At 37.4% G+C, this 24,674-nt stretch overlaps 1 protein-coding gene across 1 annotated transcript in view; it reads left to right on the top strand.

Moving 5' to 3' along the window:
- Window positions 1–8,305: 8,305 nt before the first annotated feature.
- The window catches only part of CMC1 (C-X9-C motif containing 1), a gene marked incomplete at both ends in the record, with an annotated part of 41,713 nt that continues 25,344 nt past the window's right edge, over window positions 8,306–24,674 (top strand). The window contains one exon of the mRNA XM_084247411.1: window positions 8,306–8,348. Coding sequence (XP_084103537.1) covers window positions 8,306–8,348 — 43 coding nt within the window. The remainder of the gene's footprint in view (window positions 8,349–24,674) is intronic.

Genomic DNA, 24,674 nt, shown 5'->3' with positions numbered 1-24,674 from the left:
AGCATTTCTTTTATATGCCCTCAGTGTGAGCTCATGGCTTTTTTGTCGTAGAGCCAGAAAACTGGGAGCCTCCCTTGAAACATTCTTTCCCCTTAGTCCCATCAGGCTACATTGGCACTCTGGGACCTCCCTCCGCATCTTCTCCTTTCTCTCCATATTTCTAGTTCCTTCTGTAAACTCATTGTTCTTTCTTCTCATCTTAAAGCAGCTCTGGTGAAGCTAAGGAAAAAGAGAAGGCATAAATAAATTATATTTAGCTAACTGTGGCCTGGGCAATATCTAGTATGGCCTGCAAGCCGTGAATGGTTAGTAACATTTTTAAAGGTTTGTAAGAAAAGTGTGTGTGTGTGTGTGTGTGTGTGTGTGTGTGTGTGTATGAGAGAGAGAGAGAGAACACGCATGAGAGAAGGATGATTTGTAGCCTACAAAACTTAAAATACACTTGGTCCTTAACAAAAAGTTTGTTGACCAGTGGTGTAGGTGGTAAAAATTGGGATAAAGTTATGGGTGTGTCACATAGAAAACTTATGTGAACATCTTGCCATCATTTTGAATATTTAGATGAAATGGATAATTTCCTTGGGAAATGTGAGCTTTCTAAAACTGCAACAGACTCAAGAATACATAAAAAGCCCTTACAAAATTCAGTGCTCGAAACACTGTGTTTGATTATCTCACACATACACAGACACGATACAGATCCCAGGCCCTGATAGGTGGTGTGTTAGGTATTTCTCAGGATTCTAGTAGAGGATCAAAAGGTAGGGGTGTGTGTGTGTGTGTGTGTGTGTGTGTGTGTGTGTGTATACATACATATATAGTTGTATATATTTGTGTAGACATATGTAGATATAGCATATGTGTATGTACTTATACGCATACCAACTTTTGTGATTTGGGAGCTTAGTTGGTAAATCTGAAATGTGTGTGGTAGGACTTTGAACTCATGGTCATGTGTGGGTCTGCTGGTGAAATTCTTCAGTAAAAATCTTATTTCTCTTCAGGTCTTTCTAGTGATGGAATCTGACCCACCCATGAGAGAATCTAGAATAATCACTCCTTAAAGTCAACTGATACAGATTTTAAGCAAATCAGCAAAATACCTTCACAGCAACACCTGGATCAGTCTTTGAGTAATTGGGAAGTGTAGCCTGACCAAGTTGGACCATAAAACTCTCAGTTGGTAGCCACAAAACCTTCCAGGAACAGACAGTAATATTTGTCTTATACAAAATAGTGTGGAGAATAAAAAGGAAAAAATAAAATAAAATAAAAATAAAATAAAAATAAAAGTCTTTTATTTATTGTTTAAGTAAGGTAAGAGGGGAAAATCATAAGCAAATTCCAACATGAAGAAAACTACGAAAGTTATCAGCGATATTTGAGCACCCAAGACAGAGGTGCTGCTGGTTACCATTTTTCTAAAAGACTAACCAGTAAGAATTGAAAAGGGAAAACACAAAGCTGTCCTTTTGCTTGTCTATATAAAAATTGGAAAAGAATTAATAGGCAAATCATTAGAATTAATGACAGTTAAGTATAGTTATAGGGACAATATAAAAGTTCAATAAAACCTTATACCAGCAGTATATAATTACATGTTATTTGCGAAAAAATACTTTTACCAACAGAAATAAATCTAATAAAATAACATTTTATTTTATATAATCTAATCTAACATAATCTAATAAAATAAAAATGACATTAATAAATAATAAAATAATTATTTTAAGGCAGCATTTTACATTGAGTTAGAGTAATGAACATAATGAAATTTATAGATTTTAAGTGCATTTTATGAGTTTTGATAAATGTACACCCCAATTAAGAATACCCTTTTCAATGCCATAGGCAACAAGTGTTCTAATTTTTATCACCGTAGATTGATTTTGAATGTTCTTAAATCATGCAGTGTGGGCTTAACACTTGGTTTTATTTCAACAGAATTTTTGAGATTTTCCCATGTTAAGTGTCGTCAGTGGTTTATTCTTTTGTATTGCTAGGTAGTTTGCAATTGTACATTTAGGTTGTTGGTGACTTTTTCTTATTATCAAGAATGCTTCCATAAATAGATTTGCATAAGTTGTTTTAAAGGTATCTTCGTTTATAGGTATCTTTTCATTTTCAGGTATCTTCATCTTGGGTACAGGAATAACTAGAAGTGGAAAATAGATTGGGCGTATATTAAACTTTATAACTTAGCAAGCAGTTTTCCAAAGAAGTTTATCATTTCACACTCCCACCACCAGTTCCACATTCTCTCCAACATTTGGTCTTGTCAGTTTTTTTTTCATCTTAGTCATTCTCGTGGGTGTAAAATGGTAGCATGGGTTTCATTTGCATTTTCTTAATGACTGGTGATTTTGAGTACATTTTCATTATGTATTTACAATTGTAGATATTCTTCTAGAAGTGTCCCTTCAAAACTTGTGCTAGGTTGCTTGTATTTTTGTTATTGATGTGTAGGAGTGCTTTATTCTGGATTCAAGTTCTTTGTCAGATTTTGATTGATAGATAGATAGATAGATAGATAGATAGATAGATATTCTTTCTCTTTTTCTCTCTCAGTGGACATTACCTCCTGATTTGTGACTTTTTTTTTGTTGGACTCTCTCTGGCGGCCGGGGAACGAACCGACACTGCAGAGGCTGCGGGCAGCCTCGCAGCCCAGCGCTCAACCGCTGCGCCACCAGGGGAGGCCCTGATTTGTGACTTTTTATACTGGTGTCTTAATGAGCAGATTTTATATTTGATGAAACCAATTCATTCTCCCTTTTCTGTTACTAAACAAAATCTGTCCTCATTAAAAAAACCTTTGTCTACTTTAGGAAATTAAAGGGTTTTTTTTGTTTATTAGTTTTACTTTTTACATTTAGATTTATTATGATCCATGACCAATTAATTTTTGTGGTTTCTGTGGAATAAGGGTCAAAGGGATCAAGCTGATATTTTCTTTTCTTTTTTTTTTTAAATAAATTATTTTTATGCACACAAGAACTGGGATATAGGCCAGATGTGTGTTGGGGGTGTGTGTGAGAGGATTCACCAGCTAGAGTGGGGAACAGAACAGGCAGACTGACTGAAATACACTGCTGAGAGGAGAAGCGGGCGAGTCAGGAGAGGTCTGCTGCACCATGTGGGTTACTCCCTGTCTGGGGATTGAACTTGTGGTGCAGTGGCTGTGGTTAGCTTCATAGGTTGTGGCTTAACCCCTTGTGCCACTTAGGGAGGCCCTCAGGCTGATATTTTCATGTTTCTCCAGGTCTACCACCATTTGTTGAAAATACTTTTATTTCTTTATTGACTAGCCTGATGCATTTGTTGAAATTATTGGACTGTGCATACATGGACATATTTTTGGACTTTCTTTTGTCTTGTTTGACAGTTCTTTTCTTTTAGTACTTGAAAACAGTGTACCATTTTCTTATGGCCTTTTTTCTTTTTTTTTTTTTAAAGATTTATTTATTTATTTATACAAGCACTGGGTATAGTCAGAAGCGCGGGAGGGTGAGAGAATTCAGCAGAGCCAGAGCGGGGAGCAGAGCAGGCAGAAGGACTGAAGGACACTGCTGAGGGGAGCAGCGGGCAGCAGAAGAGGTCTGCGCGCCATGTGGGACCCTCCTCCGGTGGCCGGGGAGCAGCCGGGGATCGAACCGGCGCCGCAGAGGCTGCGGGCAGCTTCGCAATCCAGCGCTCAACCACTGCGCCACCGGGGAGGCCCTCTTATGGCCTTTTTTCTGATGAAATCCTTTGTCCTTTGAATCTTTCTTCCTCTGTATTTTTCTCTGATGCTTTCAAGGTTTTTCTTTACCTGTTACTTTCAGATGTTTGTGATGTGTCCAGTTCTAAGATTCATTGGGGTATTACTGCTTTCTTACATTTGGAGGTTTATGTCTTTTCCCTAATTTGGAAGGATTTCAGCCATTATTTCTTCTTAGATATTTTTTCAGTCCTGCTTTATTTTTCCTATTTTTCTGGTAACATGAATGATGGGTCTTTTCATTTTTTCCCACAGATCCACAAGCCTCAGTTCATTTTTTAAAAGGCTGTTTAAAAAATATACTTTCTATTGAATTACTTTCTAGTCCTTAATTTTTTTTTAAATATCCATTGAATGTTTTTGATATTAATCTTGTGTCTGGAAACCTTACTAAACCCACTTTTTAGTTTTAGTAGCTTATTAGAATCCATTGAATTTTTTGTGTAGAGGATCATATTATCTTTGAATAACTGTAATTTTATTTCTTTTAAACCTGAAAGCCTTTTATTTTTCTTACCTAATAGCACTAGCAAGAACATCCAATATAATGCTGAATAGAAGTAAGAGTAGATTCTTTTGTCTTGTTTCCTATGTTAAGAGGAAGACATTCAATCTTTCATCATTAAATATAATGTTAGCTCTGGGGTTTTTGGGGGGTAGATGTCATTTGTCATGTTGATGAAGTTTCTTTCAATTCCCTCTTTAGTGAGAGTTTTTATTAGGATTGAATGTTGGATTTTCCTCAAGTGTATTTTCTGTGTCTTATGCTAACCATATCCCTTTATCAGTTTTTTAATATAATGAACTATGTTGACTGATTTGTAATTGTTAAACTCTGCAGTGCTGAGATAGACCTCACTTGGTCATGAAGTATTGTAATTTTTATATTTCTGGATTCAATTTGCCAATCTTCAGATTTCTGCATCTATATTCATGATGGGATGCTGAAATGTCTTTGGTTTTGGCAAAAGGGTCATGCTGGTCACAGAGCAATTTACTGAAAAAGCTTGTATGTAATTTATATTTCTTAATTGCTTAGTCAAATTCACCAGTGGGGCTGCCTGTTCCTGTAATTTTCTGTATGAGAAGCCTTCTAACTGCAGATTCCATGTGTTTGGAAAGAGTTATTCTGGTCTTTGAGGCAGCTTTGTTTGTGTTTTTCAAAGAATTTGTCTATTTTATTGGCCTACTTTAAACAATATTCCTTTATTATCACTAAAAGTGTATGTATACCATGTCTTTTTTTTCTGACTGCTGGTTTATCAATTTTAATGATTCCAAGGAACCCACTTTGCTTTCATTACTTTCTCTGTTATTTTGTTTGTTTGGGTTTTTATTTCATTGTTCCTGCTTTAATATTTGTTTCCTTTCTTTTGCTTATTTTAATTCATTCTTTTCTAGTTTCTTAGGTTTCTCAGGGTTGAAGCTTAAGTCATTGCTCTAAAACTGTCCCCCTCCCCAGTGTAACTTTTAGTGCTACAGATTTTCCTCTAAGTACTGCCTTGACTGCATCTCACAGTTTTTGTATGTGTTGTACTTTCATTTTTAATCATTTCTTAAAAACTTTAATTTCCCTTTCAGTTACTTCTGAGATATATGGGTTATTTAAAAGGGTGTTACTTAGTTTCCAAATATGTGACAGTTATCAAGAGATCTTTCTGCTTTTTCTTAATTTAGTTACAATGGTGTTAGGAAACATTTTGTGTGATTTGAATTGTCTTATAGTCATTGATACTTGCTTCATAGTTCAGAGTAAGGCTGTAAAGGCAGGACTGGCCACAGTGCAGGTTTTCTGATCCCATGCAGACCGGGTAAAGGAGGAGTCAGAGTCCTCAGTAGTTTTGCAGGTCTTTTATTTGGGGTTCACCAGGCATATGGCAGGCAGGGGTGCTGGCTGGGGGGCTGGGAGGCTGGCAGGCCTCCCAGCCCCCAGCAAGTCTTCACTCTTTCTGGGCTCTCTGGAGTTAGTTCTGCTGCTTCTCGGCTTCGGCTTCTCCTTCAGATTCTGCTGCTGCTGCTGCTGGTGCTGCTGCTGGCGTCCTCCCGTGACGCTGCCCTTAAAAGCGCAGTCTTAACTCAGCTGAATCCCATCTACCTATGCCCACACCCTATTCCAGGTGCCCGCCATCAGGCATGCATTCAGGACAAGGATCCATCATCTATCCTGATGGCGGAAGGGCAGAAAAGCCTGACATTTTCTTTACCCTACAAAGGCTTATCTTGGTAAATATGCTATTATTGAGTAGAATGTTCTACAAATGTTAAATAAGTGAAGTTACTTGATGATGTTGTTCACATACTTTACAGTTTTAATGTGAATTTAAATGGGGGCCTTTTAAATATGCTTTATTTCCATTGTATGTTATGGATTCATTTTTTAATTTATCAGAGTATCTCCTTTAGTACTGTGGCAGATTTTATTTTACAAAGAAGATCAGAACATTCTCTTATATCCCTCATACTCTCTTGTAAAGTGGCCTTGCCACAAAGAATGGAATCTTAAGTTCCCTCCACTTAAATATAAGCTGTACTTAGCAGCTTGAAATCAGTGATATAGCACAGATGATGCTGAATGGCTTACTTCTAGAAAAGGTCATGCCACTTTCACTCGTTATCTTGGAACATTCACTTTCTAGATGTTACTTCTCTGATCACTCCCTCATAACCTACCTACCTTCCCCTTACTTTGGAAAGTCAAACCAATGGAGGGGCCATTGAGTTACAGTATTCACTTAACCCATAGGTGTCAGATACATAAGTGAAAGAAGCATCTTGGAAGTAAATCCTCTAGCCCCAGTTATTGAAGTCAACACCTGCCATTTGATTCTTTCCAGATGAGGCAGACACTAAAGCTGAGAATTCTGCTTTGCCTTTCTAAATTCCTGAGGATATAGCATCCTTATGCATAGCACAATGTTTATTGTTTTACATCACTTAAGTGTTATTAGTGGCTTGTCTAAAAAGAGGGATATGGTTTGAAGAAGTAAGCTTTTTGACTCCTTACATACTGGAAAATGTCTTTAACTTCACTCTGAATGGCCCTATAATTTCTGAATATAAAGTAATTCTCAAAACTTTGAAGTTATTTCTCTACTGTCTTGCATCCATGTCTTGCCAGTAGAAACTGATATAAATCTGATTCTCATTCCTTTGTGTGGGTAATGATTTTTCCCTCTTGAAGCTTTTGGAATTTCAGACATTTCATGAAATGCGCTGAGGTAATATATGATTCATCTCTGCCTGAGGACTCATTTTTTTTATTAGCCTTAGTGTTATTATACTTATTCTAATTATTTTTATTTACTCTTAACTTTTGTAGGAATTGTGTATTTCTTGATTTAATTACAGTTGGTTTCTCCCTTGTACTGTGTTGCATTTCATCAAATTTAGATGATTTTTTGCTGTTCTGTTGTTGCTGATTTTGTTTGCTTGTTAAGATGCTGCTACCCTCATTGTATATAATACATATGCTCTTAGCGCTAGTATCCAGAGGTTGTTGGTAATGCACAGAACCAGAAAAAGTTAAGGGTTTGCTCTTGATTTTCCTAGGCACCACTAGATACTGGAGAACTTCATGATGCTTTGGGGATAAATTCCTTTATTAACTTTTACCCATAGCTTGAAGGCAGCAGAAGAGGTGACCTGTGTGGTTCCTAGTGAGGGATTTTAACCAATAATGCTTTAGTGTTTCCACTTGGGAAGTCTTTTGCTCCACATTTTTGCTGCTTCAGTGCATAGAGCAACACTCACTTTTGGTATCAGTTTTTTCACTTGGGGAGAAACTCTGCGGGGATTTGATTATCACCTTTAGTCTGATGTCATCTGCCTTTTGTCTTTTAGAAATTCCTGGTCATTTTTGGTTCCCTGAGAACACTTACCCTTTTGTTTTTCAGGGTGCTCTAGGAATTTGAGGAGCAGGTGAGACTCTGGAGCAGGTGCTCAGTCTACCATTTTAAACTAATTGTGGTAGTTGTGTTTAAAATGCACAGTAATTTCATGTGCTTTGTTTTTCTATGCATCTGCAGTTCTACTTTTTCTATTGCCAGTTCTTTCTTTCTTACTTACTCTTATTGCTAAGGTAAGGAGCTCTGCATGTGTCTCTTAATCTTGTATCTCATCATGTGTCCTTGGATCTCATTATGATTAAAAATCCTCTTTTTGTGGATTATTTTAACAAGAAAAGTGATGATATTTTAGTCTATAGCTTCAGTTTTGACAAGACTACATGAAATATACTGTCAGAGTGTTGCAAGATAGTTCATATAAATTTTTGGAAAGATATTGTCTATGTCCCTCAGGTTTTTTTCTGTTGTAGATAAAAAATATTTAGAATGATTTTCTGTGACTAATCACAATTTTATGATTATGATTGTGAAAGAGTCAGTTTTTAGTATATTTGCTTACCCTTTTATTTTCAGTAAACCCCAGAGTGTTTATTTTACCCCTAAACTGGTGATTCACTTGAGACTTTACTATATTAAAGATTTTTTTTTTTCAGAACAGCATCTCAGACATGTTGAAAAAGATGTTCTGATCCCTAAAATAATGAGAGAAAAGGCCCGAGAGAGATGTTCTGAACAAGTTCAAGGTAAGATTCAAATATTCATATAGAGATCAAATCCATTTTTTATAATATGATCTGAATTTAATCCTTAGCCTCAGAGTCGAATAGTCAGTGAATTAATATGTATGAATTTCTTCTCACCCTTTCGCTGAGATACCAGTATTTCAGCTTTCAGAACTTAGAGACAATGTTCAATTCATTTACAACTTAAAAATATTCTTCTAAATTACCAGGAAAAAACACTTTTTTCCCCCAGAAGTGCAGTTACATGTAGAGAAAAACTTGTAAGAGTATTTTGGAGAAACTGGTTATTTTGGTGATTTGATAGGAAAAGAAGGAACATAAAATATAACATAGTCCTATTTTCATCTATAAACATATTCATATTATGTTCTTAGGTGATTTTCTTTGGTGTCACTATCTATTGCTGAATTGTTAATAAAATTCTAATAGTACATGCACTGAGTCTGGTTTATTTTTTATTGTTTTATGTATTATGTTCCTAAGTGGAAGATGTTTAGATAAAGACATGCCCTAGGCACCCACATATATATGTTTTCTTTGGAAAACATTCTATAACATGAATGTGCCTGTATTCTATAAATCTAGGGATATATTGTTGAGTATTGTAACATAGTGAAAAATGTAAACAAAGAAATGGAAGGTAAGAAATGATGCTCAGAGTGATGGCAGTTTTACTGTAGAAATGCCTTTTTTTAAGAGACTTAAAGTCTAAAATAGCCATCTAAAAGAAATAGTAATACAATTTCACTATCTCAGACTATTTCCCTGACTCCTCTTCTTCACTTTCTCCTGTAGTTGTCCTCATTGAGGGACCACAGTGTTCAGTGTTTCTTTTTCTTTTTTTTTTTTAAAGATTTATTTATGCATTCAAGAACTGGGGTACAGGCCAGAGGTGTGGGGGCGGGGAGAGGATTCACCAGAACAGGAGTATCTGCTGAAATATACTGCTGAGAGGAGCAGCAGGCGCGACTGGAGAGGTCTGCTGAGCCATGTAGGTAGCTCCCTGGCCAGGCATCGAACTCGTGCTGCAGTGGCTACCGATTGCTTGATAGCACTGTCTTTAACCCCTGCACCACTAGGGAGGCCCCGACCACAGTGTTTCTTAGTGAGGAGGATGGCTGCAGTTCGACTCCATCTTTCTCTGGGAGGAACCAGCTGGTCAACTGCAGTTTGGGAGCATGTCAGTGACATTTTAATGCCAGGAAAATTTCCCTTTGATGTTGTCTCTTTAGAGACCCATTGCAATTGACAAATGGAGGCAATAAAAAAAGAGTAGTTCCCCAGACTTGACATTGTGTGTTGGTCATTTGTGTTTCTTAAATGACTCTTATGACCTACTTCAGTTTTTTTAAAAAGATTGATTTATTTATGCATACAAGAACTGGGATATAAGCCAGAGGTGCAGGGGTGAGGGGATTTACCAGAGAGAGTGGGGAGCAGAACAGGCAGATGTACTGAAATACACTGCTGAGACGAGCAGTGGGCGAGGCAGGAGTGGTCTGCTGTGCCATGTGGGTTGCTCCCTAGCAGGCCAAGGATCAAACTCATGCTGCAGTGGCTGGTGATAGCTTGATAGCGCTGTCTTTAAACCCTGTACCACCAGGGAGGCCCCTACTTCAGTTTTAAATCCATCAACAAATTAGATTTAAATTAAATCCATCCATAAATAAATGTATTAATAAATTATCCATAATTTATTAGTATTATTCCTTTCGCTCTGAATTATTTAATCAGTACCTTCCTTATAATGCCACTCCCAGGTGTCTGGAGAAATTAACCCAATGACACCTACAGGCATGGTTCAGTGCACATCTGGCATTGGCAGGTGTCATGTTGGCAGTCGCAGAAGATAATCTTCCACCTGCTTCCTAGAACTTTAAAACTATAGCCTGATCTAGGTGCGGGAAAATAAAACTTTAATATGAATGATAAAGTTAACTTTCACGACTGGGAAAAATACTTGTTAGTAAAATATTGATCTAAAGCTATGAATATGTTATATTTATGCTATTTTGTAATTGACTGTTGAGGTATCTACAGTGAAAGAAATTTAGCTCACTCAATTATAAATTGAGTTCTTACTCATGTGATTCAGAGGAAAATGTAGAATGATTTATATAGATTTGGATTTCAGAACTGCCTTTGCTTACTCTTAGTGAAACAGAGTTTTTGGTTTTTGAGATGAGAGAAATATAGAATGACTTTAAAATATTTATTTGGATGTTTTGTACAACTACTACTTTGTAATAGAACAGAAAGAAAATGTTTCAATTTCACTTTTAATCAAGAGTTAAGTTTAGAATGTTAGTTTTTGTCTTATTAACATACTTAAAATCTTAGGAAGACTGAAAGCATCTTAAAATTTGAGATCCATTTCAGTGCATCTGTTCTTATTAGAACATGTTATAATGATTGATTTTTGAATATTTGTATTTTTTATAGGTAATCATATATTGATTTTTTTTTAGGCCAGATGGTCCAAAACAGTGTCTTAGAATCTGAAATTGATTATTTTATAAAAGCAGAATCTTGTATTCTCCTTTTTAACCATGTAAACTAGGAAAGAACATATATTGGTATTGCTCAAGCACAACAGCTATATTTAAACTGAATAGTAAGGTGTAATTTAGAATCAGGACACATCCATTATAGTTTATTGACTATTTATAGTCTTTCCTTTATTAAATAATTATAGGACATTGTCTAAAAGCATTATATACGCTAATTATATAGTTCCTTGATAAAGACCCCGGACTTTTAATAAGCTATCTGACTTTCTGCTAAATGCCTGAAACATTGTGCAGGAAAGCTTTTCTCTTTGATTTTTATTTCATGTCATTTCAACCCAACTGATCATAAGAATTGGGTCATACTGCCAGCAACTTAGGTTTGTGAAGGTAGTGGAACAGCTTTTGCAGGGACAAAGAGAAATGAAATCACTTTCAATGAAAGAAAGATGCCTCATTATAGTCACCAACAGCAGTTATTGACAGCTACACTTCCTATTAACAAGGAGCATTTAACTAAGAGTTTGGCTGTTGGATCTTTGGACTTGATCTAATTTGCTAGCATTAATTAGTTTCTTTTGAGCACAGACACTTGGTGCTCACAGCTATAGATTTGGAGGGCTAATTAGGATAGAAAATTGAACAGAATGGGGTAAGGCATTAACCTTCAACCATTACCAGCTGGGACACTGATAAAGACCACAGAGTCCAAATGCTCCCTATTGATGTGAAGAGTACCCTAATGAATATCAATTTCAACCAGGTTGCTATATTCTTACTAGTTCCTTCTTCGTTATAAATTTTAGCCAGCTTCCATGTTACCTTCATCATATATATATATATATATATACACACACACACACACACACACACACACACACACACACTCTCTATACACTATTGGTTTCTACTATACACTGATTTAGTCTGGCAGGTTTCACCTTATGTGTAAACACAATTAAAATTTGTCTGAAATAACATAACATTTTAATATTTAACCCATATATATCCCAATATTGTAAGATTTAACATTTATCTGAAATTACATTCTAATTTGGCTTTAATTAGATTCTAATTCTACAGTGAATTTTTATAAAATCACAGTCTTCATCATTTCCATATAATTAAAATTATAACCTGAAACAACTTTAGTTTTGGATGACAGTTAACTGATGTTTGTATTAAACTGGCGTTAACTTGAATCTTTATGAAGCAGATACATACTTTTCTGTTTCTTTTTGCAGAGTAAAATAGTACTCAGCACCTTTTTTGGAGAAGTTAACTGTGATTTTCTGAGTAAAGATATTGACTTAGAGATAAGATACAGAATTGAGAAGCCTGATCTTATTGTATAAACTTTGACAAGATTATAAACTGTTAATAGAATATACATCAGAAGAAAACCTATTGAACAAATGATTTAAATAGAAAATTCAGCTTCATAGCTTTCTTTTTTTGCTGATGACAATATTGGCAGTGAATACTACTGATAAAATAAATGGCCAAAGTATACTAGTTTACATTAACACAGTGAACTTTGGGTGCATTGGAAATGCAACTGAAGGAAAATTCTAGGCTGGCCCATCTCTTTCTTACTCCCTCCCTCTCTCCTCACCTCCCAAAGCCAAAATGGAAACCCTCTTCTACCAAGTGTCATGGTGGAATCACCGTTCTTTTTTGGATTTGGGAGTTACAACTTGAAGTATTTAAGGAAGATGGTTTGTTGACCTTGGAGCTTGCTTTCTACGGTGTGACCTTTGCCATGTGTTTCACTCTGCTGACTTATGATTTATATTTTCTATGTAAGCAATATTTTTAAAAAATATTGTTTCATATATATTGGTAAAGTGCACATTCAGCAATTACAAATTTCTCATCTGGAAATAGAGTGTCCATAAGAGGAAAAGTCATTGAATTGCTGTGTTTTGGAACAATTGCTCATTCTATTTCTTTGCTTTTTTAGATCACATATTTGGCATTTTATATAAAGTCTCTGTGTTGACCACAAAGTTTGCTTTAAAAATTATGATTTTTTTTTTTTTTAATTTTAGCTGTGGCAGATCAAGATCAAAAAAGTACTTTGTCATCAGCGAGGACCTGGCACTTTAACCTAGCTATATTTTCTCTTCACTGATTTCCTTCATCCCTTGGGCATTTTTTGCCTTGTCTTAATGTTCTTTTATATCATTGTCTTCTGTGGCAGCCTTTTTGCTCTTTTGGCCTTTATGGGGTTTAGTTTTGAAGGAATTACATAAAGTATAGGGAAGTATATTTCTTTGAAATATTCTAAAACTATAGTTAACTAACATAGAAGCTTGATAAATTGTGTATTCTGAACAAGTCACATACAACTGAAGTATGTTACGTTTTTGAAATTACAAGAGGAAAATCAAATTAAGAATACTTAGAATATTTTGTAGGAGTTTTGCAGACAGGAACTGTCAAAACATTGTTAAAATAAATTGCAGGGCTACAGGCTGTAAGTGATCAAAGTAAACAGTTTTCTGTCCACTGTATTACATCAACCTGACAAAAACTTTTTGTTGTTTGAATTGTGCCATTGTTACCACATATATTTCTGCATTTAGCTAGTTGACCAATGATGACTAACACTGAATAGGGTGATGCAACGTATTTTAACTGTTTTGATATATTAGGAGAATAATATGTAAAATCATGACATATGATAGCTATCTATCATGTGTAAGAGTACACTGTGTACTCCAAAAGAGAAATATAGAGTGAAATTTCTGCTCTTTAGACCTGCACTAGACTATGTTGAGGTTCCCTGAGACCATCCCTGAGTTTGATGACTTGCTAGAAAGACTCATAGGACTCAGCATGTAGTCATACTCGTGGCTGGTTTATTCTAGTAAAAGGATGCAAAACCAAACCAGGAAAAAGAAAAGGCACACAGGAGGAAGTCTAGAGGAAGCCAGGTGCACCCTCAAAGGGTCCTTCCCAGTACAGTCACTCAAAAGGTGTGAAATATTATCTACCAGGTAAACTCTAATTAGAGATAGTCCTTACAGTTTTTATTGGTAATTGGCCATGTGGACACCCTTTGCCTAACATGTACCAAAGTATCAGGCGCCCAGAAAGAAAGCAGATGCTCAGCATATGGTTTGCACAAACAGTTTAGTCATAGAGAGCCAATCTTTTCAGTTAGGGAGTGGTGGGAACAGTCCCCAAATTCTTAGATGCCAGAAAAGGAACAACTTTGCAAGCAGGCCTGTCTAGGCCAGTCCTCTCTGGCCTGCCATGTAAATTCTTCTCTGCAAATGGACATAATACAAGTTAATAAACATTCATTAGCAGTATTTGTGTATGCCCATTGGGCCTGATGTCATACCAGTAGACTTGTATCAGTAGACCTGTAGTAAAAGATGTAATCAATCACAAATTATTTTGAGAACCAAAAAAAACCTATATAGGGCCTCCCCTGGTGGCTCAGCGGTTGAGCGCTGGGCTGCGAAGCTGCCCACAGCCTGCAGCATGGGTTCAATCCCCAGCCGCCAGGCGAGGGTCCCACATGGGGAGTAGACCTCTCCTGCCATGCCCACTGCTCCTTTCAGCAGTGTATTTCATCAGTCTGCCTGTTCTGTTCCCCACTCTGGCTCTGGTGGATTCTCTCACCCTCCCGCACTTCTGACTGTACCAAGTGCTTGTATGAATAAATAAATAAATCTTTTTTTAAAAAAATAACAAAAACAAAAGCCTATATAATCATCATTATTCATTGATTTGATGTTTCTCAGTTACATTTATTAACTCATACCTTGATTGTAGTACTTAATGGCTGTTATTGTCCTCTGAATAGCAGAGCAATTTTATAATAAAATTATCTATACTTGGACATAAATACTATTGAATAAAATAGCTAATTGTTTTCTCCTAACAGAAAGGTGCTGAATGTTTAGTTTTAGAAGTAAGTTAAATCACTAAGTGCTAAATCTTTAAATGACTAAATTAGGGAATTTTGTCAGGGGAGATGATTTTAATATTTTAAACAACTAATTTATGCCATCACTTGAAGTATAAATGTGAAAAGTACATTTGAACACAAAAGCAAAAAATTTACATGGCTCGAGACTTAGAAATATTGTTAAGATGAATAAATATTAATTTAAAATGAGTTATAACTGTACTGCTAGTACTTCATTAGCAAGTTTTTATTATTTTCCTAGACATCAACTCTCAATTATTTTTCTGTAATAGGCTTAAATTCTTCCATCTTATGAGATATTAATCCAAAATTAAATATGGTCTTTAAACAGTATCATGCCTTCATATGTAAAAATTTGAATATTAGGTTGTATAAGGTTGTGAAAATTTGAATATAAGGTTCATATAAGCTCCAGTTGTAATTGCCATTCTTTCCAGATAATCATAGCCTGTCTGATAAACTTTTTCGTACACTTGTAAATAAATTATATTTTGACTGAAGTATATTCTTATAGAAAGCTTGTGTGTCTTTTGAAAAAATAATAAAGGGGAAAATTTGGTTTGTACCAAACTCTGGAACACATTAGACTAGAATATTCAGAATCATTAAAAAAAAAAGTTTCTTTTTTCTTTGTGTGTAGGGTTATAGAATTTGCTTCAAACTATAGTTTGTAGTACAAGAAAAGCAGTATTTTCTTATATTATGCTTAATTTTGTTATATTTACAGAATCAGTACACACAATGTATTTTTTTCATGAAGTGTATTTTAAATCAGATAGCATAGATTGTAGTTGGATTCTAGTGCATATCTCCTCATCTGGTTCATTTTTGTGATTTTTTTTTTTTTTTGGAGGGGTACAAATTACAGAATTAATCCTAAATTACAGAGTAAGTCCTAAATCCTCTCTGGCATCATATTTTAATATATTGATCCAATATATTTGTAAGCATTTTTTGCATATATTTTAGTGTTAGTTACATCATTAGAAACATGAATTTTACAGTTTTATAAGGGAAGCTTTTAGATTCTCTTAAGCATGTGCATGAAACCTTAGGGTTATGAAAATATAGTCATTTGCAACTATTACCTGCATACCAGTCACCATTTATATGAGCAGTGAATAAAACAGGCAAAAATCTTTACCATTATAGACCTTATAATGAAGGAGGGAGATAAGTTACTATAAGTAAACATGTACACTGAGGAGAAATAAAGTTGGTTAAGGACAGTAACAGTTACAGGTGTCAGAACTGCAATTTTTAATAGGTAGCCAGAATAGGTCTCACTGAGAAGATGACTGTTTTAAAGATTTATTTATTTTTATACAAGAGCTGGAGTACAGGCCAGAGGGGCGGGAGGGTGAGAGGATTCATCAGAGACAGATTGACAGATTGGGGAGCAGAACAGGCAGACCACCGAAATACACTGCTGAGGGGAGCAGCGGGCGTGACAGGAGAGGTCTGCCGCGCCATGTGGGAATCACCCTGGCCGGCCAGGAATCGAACCCATGCTGCAGAGGCTGTGGACAGCTTCACAGCACTGTGCTCAATCTGCTGCGCCACCGGGAGGCCAAAAAAGATGACATTTTGACAAAAATCTTGAACAAGGTGAAGGAGTGAGACAGGCAGATGTATCCGGGAAGAATGAACAAAAGGAAAAGCACATGTGAAGACTGAAGCAGTAGGTGAACTTAGCATGTTCTAGGAACACCAAAAAGGTAACTGTGGTTAGGGTGGAGTGAATGAGGAGGAGAGTGGAAAATGAGGAATTCACAAATCACTTCAGTCTTGTGGGTACTGAGGACTTCTAGGTATTATGGAGAGAAATGGAAGGACATTGATGTCTTGGAACAGTTGGTAAGATGGTCTGATTTACATTTTTAATAGCATTATCACTGCTCTTTTGAAAATAGATGGACAGGGCAATCTGTTGACTGGTGTTCAAAATGTGACTGTGATGATACAACTGATAAGGTGATGGTGGGGGTGGCAGCAATGGAGAAGGCAGAGATAGAAGCAACAAAGAAAGAGATGACTTGCTGTTACTTGTCCTGGACTAGTAAAAGGACAGGATTGTAGTTACCAGAGATGAGAATGACTGCATGCGAACTCATTTTATGGTTTTAGTATTTGGTGATTGATGGATCTGGAGTTTAGTTTTTTTTTACATGAGTGTTTATGGCAGCTTTATTATTTTATGTATCTTTTTACAACATTTTTGTACAATGTAAGCATTTTCTTTTTTTAAAAAAGATTATGAATACAAGAGCTGGGGTACACGCCAGAGCTATGGGGGTGGGGGGTGAGAGGATTCACCAGAGACAGTGGGGAACAGAACAGGCAGATTGACCGAAATATACTGCTGAGGGGAGCTGCGGGCGAGACAGGAGAGGTCTGCTGCGCCATGTGTGTTGCTCCCTGGCGGACCGAGGATGGAACTTGTGCTGCAGAGGCTACGGATTGCTTCATAGTGAGGCGCTTAACTAGGGAAGCCCAATGTATGCATTTTTATCTAGGTTATAGTCCCCGTGAAATTCCCACCACCAATTCACTCATGTGCCATCATCATAGTCCATTGGGCTCTTCCCACCCCTGTTTTGATCCTGCTCCCTTCCGTCCTTCTGGAGAATGTCTCTGGTTTATAGTTGCCTGTTGATTTTGATTTTTACTTGATTATAATTACTTTTTTCCCCCGATCCCTTAGTTTTTGACATGCTATCTTTGAGGTCTATCAACATTCAAATTTTATTAGACAATAACGAAAATTAACCACTCTTATTTTTTTATTTTTTATTTTTTAAAAAAGATTTATTTATTTATTTATTTATTTATTTATTTATACATATAAGCATTGGGTACAGTCAGAAGCATGGGAGGGTGAGAGAATTCACCAGAGCCAGAGAGGGGAACAGAACAGGCAGACGGATGAAATACACTGCTGAGGGGAGCAGCGGGCGTGGCAGGAGAGTTCTGCACGCCATGTGGGACCCTCGCCGGTGGCCGGGATCGAACTGGCGCTGCAGAGTCTGTGGGCAGCTTCGCAGCCCAGTGCTCAACCGTTGCGCCACCAGGGGAGGCCCTAACCACTCTTTTAAAGGGAAGCAAAGGTGTGGCCACTTGTGGTGGTTTGGTTTTTTTCTTATTCTAATAAAATGTAAGGAATTTTAGTATCTATTTGGTACACATTTTCAGCTTGGTTAGTGCTAGATTAAAAAACTGACAATTTTATTCCTTTCATGATTCCACATAGACTATTTGCCTTGTAGAAATTCTAACAACACTAAATTGTCAATTCAGCAAACTACTTCATTACTGTCATGTGCAGTATATGGTGGGCAATACAAGGATATGGTCTCATACCACAAAAATGAGATTAAGTTCCCTATTCACTATCATATAACTTGTTAATTTATCAGAATTGACATTAGAATCCAGGTATCTTAATTCCTAGCCCAGTGTTCTTTGCATTACAACATGCTATTTAATTATATCAAAGATAGCATATAACGAAAGTGCCTTCCCTGTAGGAGGAGTCAATAGGAACGTGTGTCATCCGTGGTGCAGAAAGTTCAGGCAGAACAGCATTTGGCAATCGTTGCCTCTAAAGAAAAGAGTCACCGCACATAGCAAGGATTTTGTGCTCAGTAGTCCAGAGACCCTCAGGCAGACTACAGACTGTGAAAAAAAGTGTGGGATGTCTCATTTGAACAGATTGGATTTATCACAAGTTTACTAAATCAAGAATTCCAGATAAAGTGTTTCAGCCTTCACCGGCAGATCATGAAAAATATGGTAGGAATCCATAGCACCCTCATAAACTGCATATTGTTACGAATAAAAAGTACACAAAGCCAATCGTTCATTGAAATGAAAGACAGGGTAGATGTTTGCCACAGCTAAAGGGGCATCACTGTCTTAGACAGCTGTAGCATAACTCCTGGCATTGATGGAAATTGTCAGGCAATATAGAACTTCTACAGAGTTAATGATGACAGTCTTTTGAGATACAGGTGTCCTTAGGCATGTATTTTTCATGATCTTTCCTAGAGAAATTGATTTGTGAGATTTTTAAATCTTACCGTTTAATTTTATGTCCCCAAAGATAAAGAAAAACCGTTTTTGGTCTAAGAATGGCTAAATAACTAAATAGGTTCTTATCCACTTAATTTAATGGCAGCTGACTTCTGATTACATAATCTGAAAGTTTGCATTGCCAGGCTGCTGTCATTCCTCTCCCCTCTCCCCCTCAATCAACACCACTCATTTTACTCTGCATTCTAATATAATACCTGTGTCATTCCTCTTAAAATGTGTGAATGAATAATCTGTTTACATTGAATGCTTTTATCCTTTGATTCTTCAGCATAACCTTAAAATAAGTTTTAAGAACCAAACTCAAAGGGCTTCGGTGGTGGTGCAGTTGGTTGAGCACCGCACTGTGAAGCTGTCCACAGCCTCTGCAGTGTGGGTTTGATCCCGGCCAGCCGGCTGGCGAGAATCCCACACAGCATGGCAGATCTCTCCTGTCTCACCTGCTGTTCCCCTCAGCAGTGTATTTCATCAGTCTACCTGTTCTGTTCCCCGCTCTGTCTCTGGTGAATCCTCTCACCCTCCCGTGCCTGTACCCCGGTTCTTTTATAAATAAATAAATCTTTTTTTTTTTTTTTAAAAAGAAGAACCAAACTCAAAAACAGAGCATAGTTTTAACTCTGGTTGTATTAGTCGACCTTTTATTTTAAATAGCTCTACTAGTAAAGTTTGAGAAAACCTTGCCGGATTTAACTTACTAGAGCCATGTTACCTTTCTATAAGATTCCCAAGTCATCACATACAAGTTCAGCATCCATTTGACTTTCTGAACTTTGTGATGTATTTATGTAAAAGTATTTCCACAGTTGAATCCTATACTCACACCTCCCTGATCGATGACATTGCCTCAGAACCAAGTCTTGCATAGAATTTAATAGATGGGCAGAATCTTTAATGTAAAAGATTAGGTGATTGACTAGCCTTGGGTCAAACCATGGGTAGATCTCAAACAAATTGTTAGAACTCAGTTGTCTCTGCCATAATGTTTCACCCACTCTTTTAATTGTCTTTCTAAGCCTAGTAGATCCTTGTGCTCATTTCCATTCTGACTGACTTTAGACAGTAGCCCTTTATTATGCTGGAAAATGCCTTAATTGGACCCATAGGAGCACTTCTGTTCTAGCTCAGTAGCTCTTGTTTACACTTCTCATCACTCACCTACACAGACTAGACTGGACCATTCTAGGAGAGTAGTAAAGGCTATAGGGAACCCCCTTTAAAGAGGAGGAGATAGTCACTGAATCCTAAATCAATATAGGGTCCATCCTACCAGTATAGGATCCTATCAGCATCAGGTCCAAACTTAAATTTAAGGTCCATTGCTTCTAATACCTTGCCTGGCATATCTCCCCCACAGATATATTTTATGCCAAGCACATAAAATCTAAACTTTTGAAAAGCTGGATTTCTGATCTTATTAAAGATTTGACAAGCCATACTTTGAAATACTGATATGAAAAGTCTGAACTGTTTTTCTCCTATTTTCGCCCCAGGTCAATTTATATATTGGTGAGTTTATTAAGGAACTCTTGAATCTTGGTGATATCCTGTGATTTTCAGAGTGGATGTATTTACTCTGCGCTTCAGTGAGTAAGGCATTTTGCAATTTCTTCTGTTTTCTTTCTTCTCCTTCTACGTCTTGTTTGATCAAATCTATTCAGATGACAAGATTCACATCACCATATTCTTATGGTAGAACCATTACTCTCTTTGTGATTGAACTACATTTTGATTTTCATCTTTGATGCATAAACTTGATCAGTGCTCGGCAATCCTGTCTGCATATCTGAATTATCTGAGAATATTTTATAGAAATACCAAATGTGCAAGCTCTCCTCCCTACAAAGAATGGTATTGGTATTTTGTGGGTTTTTTTTTTCCCCCATTCAAAGTTTCCAAGGTGATGTGAATGTGCAGCCAAGGTTGTAATACAAGGAATTGGTCAAAAGCATAAATTTGCCCCTCAAAGGGGGACACAGCAGCTGACCATATGGTTTTTACTCCTGTCCTCAACTCATTCTGTGTATCTTAATGTCACTTACTTCACTTCCTATAACACTTTTTTATATCAACTAGAAGATTTTGGTTGTTTTGATGTTGTTGCCTTTTTTTTTTTTTTTTGTATGTGTGTGTTTTCTATTTCTTTAAGCTTCATTTCCCTTACTTTGATCTTGAAGGTTGAACCCCAGATTATCTCAACCAGTCTTCAATTTCTTTTCCAGCGGGCCAAGGGTGCTTAGCAAACTTTAGTTATCAGGACATGGTGAACTCAAGTATGTTCTTGCAGTCTTAACCTGATAAGTACCCCCTTTTATCCTGTCAGTTATGTGACTACTTTCTTTCTTTCTTTCTTTCTTTCTTTTTTTAAAGATTTATTTATTTATACAAGCACTGGGTACAGTCAGAAGCACGGGAGGGTGAGAGAATTCACCAGAGCCAGAGCTGGGAGCAGAGCAGGCAGAAGGACCGAAGTACACTGCTGAGGGGAGCAGCGGGCGGCAGGAGAGGTCTGCGCGCCATGCGGGACCCTCCTCTGGTGGCCGGGGAGCAGCCAGTGATCGAACCGGCGCTACAGAGGCTGCGGGCAGCTTCACAACCCAGCGCTCAACTGCTGCGCCACCGGGGAGGCCCTATGTGACTACTTTCTTATCTTCTATTTTATTCTGAAAATTTTGGAAAATGCTAACTTCATGGCACACAAACTTCACCCCCTCAGCCACCGCTCCCTTCACTGTGCTCCCTAATCACATTCTTTGTTATATAGGTCAGTTGCCTTGCTAGCTAGCACTCTTTTCATGTTGATGCATCAGTATCGATACTTATTTTTTGCTACATCAGTATTTTGAGTGGGCCTATTTGAATAGCAACACTGCTACCTCGTGATACAGAGTTAGACTGGGCACTCAGGAAGCCTCTGGATGTTTTTTTATCTTGCACAAACATTGATTTTCCTGTTATATTGGACAGTTTATATGAGATTAGATTAGATTCCTTGCCCTTTTTCCCCCCCATACATTTTAACTTGCCATTTAATGAATATAAAGTTATGTAAAGCAGGGCCTCTCCTGGTGGCGCAGTGGTTGAGCGCTGGGCTGCGAAGCTGCCTGCAGCCTCTGCAGCGCTGGTTCGATACCCTGGCCGCCAGCAAGGGTCCCGCAGGGCGCGTAGACCTCTTCTGCTGCGCCCGCTGCTCCCCTCAGCAGTGTATTACGTCAGTCTGCCTGTTCTGTTCCCCGCTCTGGCTCTGGTAAATTCTCTCACTCTCCTGCACTTCTGACTGTACCCAGTGCTTGTATACATAAATAAATAAATCTTTAAAAAAAAAAGTTATGCAAAGTATTTACATTAAACACTTAAACACTTAAATCTTTTCTATCTGCTGCATGGTTCCTGTAATTCAGTAATATACCTAAAAGAATTCAGTTATTCAGTAATATACCTAAAAGAATATGCCATATTCTTTACCTTTGATTTATCAGTGTTAAGAAGGTACTCCCTGATGATGTTTTTCATCAGTGAATGGAATATATTAATTTTCTTTCCATTTCTCTTGTATTATAAAGGAAAAGTTAAAGGTGTTAGGCTATAGGTTGTGGTAGTTATAGACTAGTTAAGAACTGAAGTATATTATGAAGTAAAAATTGAAGCTCAGTTGCCCTCTAGGGGTTCTGTTTTAACACAGCACAAGTAGAAATTATTTAATGAGATCTTTTGGGGAGGGTAGATCTGCTGACTGGAGGAGCTCTCTTTTTCATTTTGTTAAGAGTGTGACTGGTCAATAGCAAGTTGATTTTGAATATTTATTGGAAATGAGAATACATTACGATTTTGTAACCTACAGACATTTTGATTAAACATCCTTTTTTGGGTTGTTTTTAAAGTCAGAGCACCTGTGTCAGAATCCAACTCTCAGCATATTTCAAAGAATTATTTGATGACCAATCCATATATTCTTTTCTAACACTCTTTGGTTTTACCAGTATTACTTTTATAGATAGTGTTTTAGGTCTTCTCTCATCCCACTTTTGCCTAGTGTCAATACAGACCTCAGTAAAATTATTCCATCATGACTTTTTATGCTTTCAGCATGTAATCTTTTCTTAAATTCTTAAATCTTCACCTTAAAATTTTTTTTGGTTTCAGTGCCTTTGCTTGACATCTTTGTCAGGATTGTTGGGAAGATGTCTGCTCTAAAACCCAGTGGCTCTTGGCTCTCTAACCTAAGTGGTACCCGACTTTGCATTGTTTGTGGTCTACTTTTTTTTCAATATTTATTTATTTATTTATACAAGCACTGGGTACAGTCAGAAGCGTGAGAGGGCGAGAGAATTCACCAGAGCCAGAGCGGGGAGCAGAGCAGGCAGAAGGACCGAAGTAAACTGCTGAGGGGAGCAGCGGGCGGCAGGAGAGGTCTGCATGCCATGTGGGACCTTCCTCCGGTGGCCGGGGAGCAGCCGGGGATCGAACTGGTGCCGCAGAGGCTGCGGGCAGCTTCGCAACCCAGCGCTCAACCACTGCGCTACCGGGGAAGCCCTGTTTGTGGTCTACTTGATTGTTGGTGTCTGTCTTTGGTGCCAAGAGCTCCACTATGTATGTAGAATTAGACTCTTAAATGGATAAGAGGGAGCATTTTTTCCCCATCAATAATAATGTTAACTGAACTTTTCATTTATGTGTGTTTTTACATTGTTCATTTTTGTACAAGTTTGATTTCTCCTCTCAGGTATAATCCCCATAAAATTACTATCATCAAGGCACCCATGAACTGTCACCATAATCTCTTGTCCTCTTCTCTCCCCTGTTATGATCCCTCTCCCTACCCCTCCCCTGTCTAATGTCTCCTATTTATAGTTTGCCTACTGGTTTTGTCTTTTTTTTTTTCCTCTCCCTGATCCCTTGTTTGGTTCCCCTATATTCCTCCTATTAAAGAAACCATCCAGTATTTTTCTTTTTCCTTCTGACTTACTTTGCTGAGCATGCTCCCTTCCAGCTCCAATCATGTTGCTGCAAATGGCATAAGTTTATCTTTTTGTATTGCTGAGTAGTATTCCATATGTACCACATCTTCTTGATCTAGTCATCTGTTTTGGGCATTTAGGTTGTTTCCAGATCTTAGCTATTGTAAATAGTGCTGCAGTAAACATAGTAGTGCAGGTTTCCTTTCAAATTAATGTTTTTGAGGGCCTCCCCGGTGGTGCAGCGGTTGAGCGCTGGGTTGCGAAGCTGCCCGCAGCCTCTGCGGCGCCGGTTTGATCCCCGGCTGCTCCCAAGCCACCGGAGGAGGATCCCGCATGGCGCACAGACCTCTCCTGCCACCCGCTGCTGCTCCCCTCAGCAGTGTGCTTCGTCACTCTGCCTGCTCTGCTCCCCGCTCTGGCTCTGGTGAATTCTCTCACCCTCCCGCACCTCTGACTGTACCCAGTGCATGTATAAACAAAAAACAAACAAACAAACAAACAAATAAATAAAACATGCCTCTATTTAAAAAAAAAATTAATGTTTTTGTGACCTTTGGGTATATTCCTAGGAGTGAAATTGCTGGGTCAGATGGTAGCTCCATTTTTGTTAACTGAACTTTGACTTAAGTAAATGGTACATAGGGAGTTCATTTTGTGTGTAGATATTTAAATAATCTGAACATTTGTGTTAAAATACCTGTAAATATATATTAAATTGCCTGTGATACAGAGCTATACTATCCAGTTTATCAGTCATTAGTCACATTGGCTACTTAATTTTAAATTAATTGAAATTTAATAAAATTAAAAATACATTCTCTTAATA

Source organism: Talpa europaea (assembly GCF_964194135.1).
Source record: "Talpa europaea genome assembly, chromosome: 11".
NCBI lineage: Eukaryota > Metazoa > Chordata > Mammalia > Eulipotyphla > Talpidae > Talpa > Talpa europaea.
This window is presented reverse-complemented; position numbering and strand designations above follow the sequence as displayed.